The sequence below is a fragment of the Brassica napus genome, chromosome C3 (genome assembly GCF_020379485.1).
Source record: "Brassica napus cultivar Da-Ae chromosome C3, Da-Ae, whole genome shotgun sequence".
NCBI lineage: Eukaryota > Viridiplantae > Streptophyta > Magnoliopsida > Brassicales > Brassicaceae > Brassica > Brassica napus.
The window spans coordinates 40611962-40620146 of record NC_063446.1 but is presented as its reverse complement, the minus strand read 5'-3'; the positions used below and the strand labels follow the sequence as shown (position 1 = coordinate 40620146).

Below are 8185 nucleotides of genomic sequence, written 5' to 3'. Positions count from 1 at the left end.
TTTGTGAAATACAATGCATTATCTCTTACACTTTGCTTAAGAAAATCCGTGACATGAGATAATACAACACGAGTTCTTGACAAGAGAGTACATTAGAGTAAAATACAAAAGTCCGTGACATGAAAGGGACTACAACACGAGTTCTTGACAGTGAGTACAACACGAGGTCTTGACAAGACCTGATACTACAAACAAACAGAAACCACAATCCGTGACAAACAATAGCATGATGCCAAAGTTTCTTTGCTGGTCCGTGACAGAAAGGAGAGAAGAGAGTTGCAAGACAGTCCAAGACAGAATCCGTGAGTTGCAAAGAGTCCAATAACCTGAAACAAACAACAACATGAATCAATAACCGTGAGTTGCACACAACACATGAATCAACATAAAATAACATAACAAATTCAAACATGAAAACAACAAACAACTTCAAACAGAACAACAAGAACTTCAAACATGAACAAAACAGCATAAAACAGAACAACAAGAACTTCAAACATGAAATAGAACAACAAAGAACAGGACCTTAGAACTAACTAGACAACAACTCATTAATCAACTTCTTCTTCAGAGCTTCTTCGTAATCAGCAAGAGGTTTCTTTTTGGCTAGTAGACTATCAAGTAGTCTCATCTTGGAAAGCTCTCTTTGATAACCAGATCTTGCTGTTTGATGGACCACATGGTCTGAAACTCTGAGATCCTATATTTCCCCTCTACCTTCGTCTTCTTTCCTTTGCGGCCTTTGTGAACTCTCTGACTGTGAACCCTCCTGACACTTCCTTCTTTTTGCGATTCCTTCGGATTTAAGGCCACACCATTTTTGATCATTTCTTAGCTCCTTCCAAGCATGCTCAAGGACAATTTTTTTTTTTGTGGTTGTTGAAAAAGATCTCATGCTTGATTTGAGAACATCATTCTCATTTTTCCCACTAGTTTTCTCTCTAGTTGCTGCTTCAATAGCCCCACAGAACTTGTTTACTTGATCATTGATCTTGTGCCACCTCTGCTTGCAATGATTTGCGTCTCGCTGTTCAGGGTTGCAACATTGGACTTGCCGCAAAGTAAGCGGCAATCCTTTTCCAAAATGTACCTGACCGTTGCTCATTCCCCACTACTGGATCTTTGCTTGTGTTAAGCCAGGAGCTGATAAGCACAATATCTTCTACCGGCGTCTACAACCTGCATTCCCTACGCTCTGCAGGACTGTCGTCAGGGTAGCTTGAAGCTTCAGCTCCGTGACTGCCAAACACTAGGACTTGCGATGAGGATAGTTGGATACTATCTTCTACAAAACTAAAGACACCTCCTTGTTGACTCGTAAGGAGATCAACAAAGCTACCACTCTGCTGGTATGTATTTGAATCCATACCCGAGAATTAAGAAGATAGAAAAAAAGAAGAAGGTAAAACAGATACAAGAAGAGAAGAAGAAGCAATGTTTATAACAGAAGAGAGAAAAGAGAATAACACTGTCTTAAATACATCGAACAGCTAAATGGAGTTGACATAAACCAAACACATTCATCACACTTCAAAAGCTCTTTCTATCTAACCATCATCGTAGCCATTACACCTATTTATTACACTAAGCAAATCATTAACTACCTAACTCAACCATAAAATGCTCAATAAATTCCAATGAAATAGACATTTACATGTATTGCTCTGCTTTGTGGTCCACTGCTTTGAGGTTCCTTCCTCTTGTACCGTGGATCCATGCAGCCTAACACACAAAAGAGAGTCATAAATGATTTGAAGGATTAATGAATTTGAGAAGCACAAACACACATACAGCAAGTCAGAACTTATCACAAATGATTTTATCAATGACATAACATACAACTAACAACAAAACCAAATCAAACAATTCAACATTGACCCATCCATCTTAAGAAAGAACATACCAATCAAACAATTCAAAATTGTATGTTCAAACTTTTAAACACATCAAATTTGATCTATCCATCTTTATTCAAACAAACTTACAAACAAATCCAATTGTTTTGCTCCATCGCCAAAAAATTATAACATGAAACAACAGAAGCTTTTACCGGTTTGAAATTCGAGGAGAGCCACCGTGAAAGAGCTCTGTCGCCACCGAGAGACAGCTTCATCGCCATCGAGGAGAGCTCCATCGCCGTCGAGGAAAGCTCCGGCGCCGTCGAGGAGAGCTCCAGCGCCGTCAAGGAGCTCCAGCGCCGTCGAGGAGAGCTCCGTCGCCACCGATACACAAAATCAAACCGAACAAACAAAAAAAGAGTAAAAATTGCGATCAGAACAAGTTGAACAATAAGCAATCACATGCTTAATGAAACAACATAACAACCGTATTACCTTTTGATTATAGCCGAGCCACCGCGGGAAATCTCCGTCGCCGTCGTATAAAGCCCCCGATCAATCGCCTTTCCCCACCGATCATAACAAGAAGAGGCTTGATCGAAGACATGCATAATCGATCAATATCGCCTTTCGCCAAAGAAATCACCTTCCTCGAGAGGATTCGAGAGAGAGAAAGAGAGAAAACCAAGTTTGAAACGCGTTTAACGTGTAATCGAAGATCCACCCTCTCGTTTGTTGACACGCGTCCACCAAGATGCGTCCCTTCCCGTGATAACTAAAGACCCGTCTCTTCCGCTTTCTTCCTTTTTTAATTTTTTTTTAATTATTTTTATCTTACGTGATTAATATACAGCGATAATCAAGCTCTAATATATGTCGTTTTGAAAATGGAATGTAACGTATTTATCCGTGAAAATGAATGGATTGCATATGCTCTCATAAAAGTTGAGATACTTATTTCGTTTATTTCAACTTGTCAAACCTTATGCTTATATCCAAAGAAATTTGAATAATATTTGAGAAGAATTTAATTAAGTTGCCTTATACCTACTGTATTTGGTTTATTTCAAGTTGTCAAATCCTATGCATATCCAACGAAATTTGAAATAATATTCGAGAAGAATTTAAATAAGTTGCCTTACTTTTTTTAGTATAACTGAAGAACATATTTCTCTATATTTGTGTGGGTCGCACGCACCTCTATGCCTTTTAAATCATCAAATAAGGGACCTAATTGTTTGAAGATATAAAAATCTACTTTGTGTAATTTAATTTAATGTTTTGTTCCAGTCCTGTTTTTCTTAGTTGTTGGTTTTAGTGAAATTATAAACTGTTTATTGCAATTTAAATACATAACTAGATCTGGTTTTGTTTGGTTACAACTTTCGTACCACTACTGTATTTGACTTTTCTTAAAAATCAATGTGAACTCAAACCTTACACAACAAATGTTTCCTACGTTACCAAAGAGCACAAAAGATTAAATTACCACATAGGCACATATGGTCTTCTTTTTTCGTCATAGATGATTTTATATTTACAACATTGTTATTATATATATGGAAATGGAAAATAAACACTTCAGCTAAAATAAATCGTTTTTCACCGAAAATGAATCGAGGGAAACGTATGCATCTTGTAAACTTCATATAATAGGAACTGAAAATAAATATGTTCTTAACCAAAGATATTAACTCAAAAATATGTTCTCAAGCTATGCCAATTCACGTTTTGTCTTGCTTTCGTGTACCGAAAACAGTTACAAAGAAGTTTACAAGTGTAGTTACACACTTTTAGTAGAGTAGTAATGGAAATAAAAAAAGTATGCATAGTTTTTTTGGGATAAATTGTGCAAAGGTAAAAAGGAGGAGATCTACAAAATTTTAATACTGTTATTTTAGTAAAACAATTATGGAAGCTAATAGATAAACCTGAACATGTTTTTAAAGGAAGAAATTATAGGAAATCAAATCTTTTGGATCCAATTAAGTTTTACACTTCGTCTTATGGGTGGAGAAGTATAATTTCAGTTTGATCTCTGATTAAAAAATGCTAATCAAAAGAGTGGGAACATGTTCAAGCATTTCCGTATGAAATGATCCATAGATCCCCGCTCTTCGTTCGAGGTCAGCACTACCAAAATCTCATAATCAATTCTTGAACCCGTAATTTAAAGTAGAGGATTTAATTAATCCAACTGATCTATCATGGAATTTGAATTTGCTTAATGCATATATTCACCAGGATAATGTAAGTATTATACAGAGTCTGACTTTCAGTCGACATCCAAAACAAGATTCATATGGATGGCATTTTACTGATCATGCACTACAAGAAATATCAACATTAGTAGCACACCGATAACGCTACCATATAATTTTCGTAGCGTTTTCACAGGCGCTAAGTCTGCTGCAACTCTGGTAGGATCACCTTCCAATCGTAGCGTTTTTTCATGAGCTATAATAAATATAGATAGTGTAGCACTAATCTTCGGCTGTACAATAATCTTTTATATCATTTCATCCGTGCATGTATTTTTTCATTGCGTTTTCTTTTTCATAGTGCTGTAAAATAATTTATAAGAAACATAATTATAATGCTATAGTTTAAAAAAATAATTTTAAGATAATTAAATTAATTAATTAAAATGTAATAATTAATAATATAATTAAAAAATCACAAATTAATTCATAATTAAAAATTAATTTTATTTATTAATTAGAATCAGTATACATATAATTAAAGAAAACATTAAACCAAAAACTAATTAAAGACATTAAACCAAAACATAATTAACCTAAGGTCCTAAACCTAAAACCTAAGCCGCTCCCAGAGCCTCCGCCTCCAGCTTTGTAACCGTAGTCCTCCGCCTCCAGCCTCCAGAGCATCCGCCTCAAGCCTCTGTTCTCTTCTTTAATCCCTGAGATCGAGCCATTTTCTTTGCATCTTCCCTAACTTGAATATAGTCGTCCTCTATCATAAATAACTGCAAGCCATACACAAATGTTCAACAATATTCTTTGAAAGACATAGAAATGGTTGGGGAATTGGTATGAGACAAACCTCGAGGTGGCTAGCAACAAAATCCTCCGCATTTTTTTAACTAAGAACAGAAAAACAAAACACCACTACTTCTCCTTCCCTGCTCCTTCTTAGATCTGTAACCAAAACAAAAATTAATTACAAGTAAATAGGAAGATGAAAAGAAAGAGAGAACATATAAGAGGAAGTGACTTTACCAAGCTATGGTGGTGACGACGCGAGCTATGGCTGTAAAGACGACAAGCTGTGGGGGAGACGAAGACGAGGTCCGGTTTAAAGTTTCAACTTGTTTGGTCAAGGTGCTCACGAGCTTATCCTGTTCTTCCGACTTTTTTTCGTAGGTGGTGAACATCTTTTTAAACTCCTCGAGCGCCGCGGAGTTGGCTGGTGCATTGGCCGCGGATACGTCCGCTGCGGGAGTGTGGAAATCAGTGCCACTGCCTCTGTTAAGAGGAGTCTGCACGTTATCCATGTCGTCAGTTGACATGTCTTGTTGAGCGTGATGTGGTTGAGAGTTAGATTGATCCGTACCCGCCCCGCTCCTTCTAGCGCCAAACTGTGAGAACCGAAATTCGCACTGTCGATTTCCGTTTAAATTAGGAAAGTAGGAGAACCCTAGTTTCCCAGAGGTCCCGGATATCTGCTAATACCACACGCCAAGCAATCTGAACACGAAACGAGAACAGTAATAAAATAAAAAATCAAAAAAGAGAGCAAGATAGTTTTTATTCCGAATCTGTGTTTGAGCGTTTACAACAAGGTAAGTGTCTGGGCTACGAGAGCTGTCGGCGAGATTCCTAGTTCTAAAACCCCAAGACGGCAAAAACCTAATTGAGTCGCAGCTCGAATAACAAAAACGGAAAATTGCCTAAAATCGCTCTAAGTGCTAAGTTTGCTCTGAAAACGTTCTCTCTCATGCCTCTCGCCTAGGACTCATTATATACTAGCTCCAAGGTCGGTTTACGCTTTTACTCTTCTGCCCTTAAGCCGCCATAGCATAAAATAGAGATATTCCATTTTTTCCGATCTTCGTAATTATCTTCAAAATTTCGTATTTATCCGCGGAAACCTGATATTTATCTTTCCTCGCGAACCAAGCGTAAACCGTCATGCTGCTTACGGGCTGTTGATTAAGAAATCGTAAGTTGGGCCTCGAGTCATGTCTTAGGTCCCTTTTGGCCGTCCTATGACTCGAAGCGTTTATTACGGCTTCTTTCGATAAAGAACAAACTTTCCGCGGTTTTTACGGTAAAGTTTGATTGATAACTTAGAATGGCGGGGAACGTGAAATGGGTTCGCTACGGTCTTCGGGAGATAGCATCGAAGGGTAGACGAGAATGCATGGACTAATGTCGTATCGACGTTTTGGAAGAGCTCGGTCGCTACGTAGTGACGGAGTTTCGGCTCGAGCTCGGTCGCTAGCTTTGGCTCGAGCTCGGTCGCTACGTATGGGGGAACCGAAATTCGCACTGTCGATTTCCGTTTAAATAAGTAAACTAGGAAAACCCTAATTTCCCAGAGGTCCCGGATATCTGCTAATACCACACGCCAAGCAATCAGAACACGAAACGAGAACAGTAATAAAATAAGAAATCGAAAAAGAGAGCAAGATAGTTCTTATTCCGAATCTGTGTTTGAGCGTTTACAACAAGGTAAGTGTCTGGGCTACGAGAGCTGTCGGCGAGATTCCTAGTCCTAAAACCCTAAGACGGCAAAAAACCTAATTGAGTCGCAGCTGGAATAACAAAAACGGAAAATTGCCTAAAATTGCTCTAAGTCCTAAGTTTGCTGTGAAAAGTTCCCTCCCATGCCTCTCGCCTAGGACTCCTTATATACTGGCTCCAAGGTCGGTTTACGTTTTTCCCCTTCTGCCCTTAAGCCGTCATAGCATAAAAATGGAGATATTCCATTTTTTCCGATCTTTGCAATTATCTTCGAAATTTCGTATTTATCCGCGGAAACTTGACATTTATCTTTCCTCGCGAACCAAGCGTAAACCGTCATGCGGCTTACGGGCTGTTGGTTAAGAAATCGTAAGTTGGGCCTCGAGTCATGTCTTAGGTCCCTTTGGGCCGTCTTCAGACTCGAAGCGTTTATTACGGCTTTTTTCGATAAAGAACGAACTTTCCGCAGTTTTTACGGTTAAGTTTGATCGATAACTTAGAATGACGGGGAATCGTGAAATGGGTTCGCTACAGTCTTTGGGAGATAGCATCGAAGGGTAGACGAGAATGCATGGACTAATATCGTATCGACGTTTCGGAAGAGCTCAGTCGCTACGTAGCGACCGAACGCTCGATCGCTACGTAGCGACCGAACTTTGGTTCGAGCTCGGTCGCAACGTAGCGACCGAGCTCCGGCTCGAGGTCGGTTGCTACATAGCGACCGAGCTCCGGCTCGAGCTCAGTTGCTACGTAGCGACCGAGTTTTGACTCTAGCTTGGTCGCTACGTAGCGACCGAGCGGAATGGACGTTCGGTCGCTACGTAGCGACCGAGCCTTGGCTCGAACTCGGTCGCTACGTAGCGACTGAGCCTTGGCTCGAACTCGGTCGCTACGTAGCGACCGAGCGGAGCACGTGTTCGATCGCTGCGTAGCGATCCTTTTCGAGCTCTTGTCCGATGACTCGCGTTTCCTCCACAAAGCTTTTCGTAAAGAAGAATCTATTTCGAAAAAGTATTTGTCGAAGAAGATTTCTACGTTTTCTTTTCGGAGATTTGGACGTTAGCTTCGTTGCAACCAATTTCGACCCCAACAACGTAGCGACCGAGCGGAACACGCGTTCGGTCGCTGCATAGCGACTCTTTTCGAGCTCTTGTCCGATGACTCGCGTTTCCTCCGCAAAGCTTTTCGTAAAGAAGAATCTATTTAGAAAAAGTATTTGTCGAAGAAGGTTTCTACGTTTTCTTCTTCGGGGATTTGGACGTTAACTTCGTCGCAACCGTTTTCGACCCCAACAGTGTGATGATATTTTCTGATGGTGGAAGTGCTTCCCTACACGCAATCACTGAAACTTTGGAGGACTTTGTCGGTTGGTCTGGACTCCACGTGAATAGAGACAAGTCGGAATTTTTCCTTGTTGGTCTCGACGCCCAAGAAACCACCGATATAGCAAGGTATGATTAACCCCATTGTAAAACTACCTATAAGATATCTGGGATTAACTCTATGCATAAAAAACTTAGGATATCGAAATATGAATCTTTGCTGCAAAAGCTGGCTAATACATCCAGCTCTTGGGCTGTAAAAATGCTAAGCTATGATGGACAACTCCAGTTGATATCTTCAGTCATAAATGGGACAATA

At 39.7% G+C, this 8185-nt stretch overlaps 1 protein-coding gene and 1 long non-coding RNA gene across 2 annotated transcripts; both read right to left on the bottom strand.

Moving 5' to 3' along the window:
* Window positions 1-25: 25 nt before the first annotated feature.
* Window positions 26-2546, bottom strand: LOC125583078. Its single transcript, XM_048749631.1, has 3 exons — window positions 2051-2546; window positions 1655-1722; window positions 26-326 (listed from the first exon to the last, which is right to left on the bottom strand). Exons 1-3 carry the CDS (start codon window positions 2132-2134, stop codon window positions 26-28), a joined length of 453 nt encoding a protein of 150 aa, XP_048605588.1. The 5' UTR covers window positions 2135-2546.
* Window positions 2547-4779: 2233 nt separating this feature from the next.
* Window positions 4780-5413, bottom strand: LOC125583570. The gene is made up of 3 exons (XR_007320591.1): window positions 5078-5413; window positions 4902-4996; window positions 4780-4824 (listed from the first exon to the last, which is right to left on the bottom strand). It is a non-coding gene; the product is annotated as an uncharacterized LOC125583570 (long non-coding RNA).
* Window positions 5414-8185: the final 2772 nt, after the last annotated feature.

Excerpts from the sequence above, each read along its gene's own strand:
- LOC125583078 (XM_048749631.1), bottom strand. The coding sequence starts at position 2,134 with ATGGAGCTCTCCTCGATGGCGATGAAGCTGTCTCTCGGTGGCGACAGA. Across the intron at positions 1,723-2,050 it reads TCTCCTCGAATTTCAAACCG|GCTGCATGGATCCACGGTAC; the intron begins GTAAAAGCTTCT and ends TTTGTGTGTTAG. Across the intron at positions 327-1,654 it reads CACAAAGCAGAGCAATACAT|GTTATTGGACTCTTTGCAAC; the intron begins GTAAATGTCTAT and ends TGTTTGTTTCAG.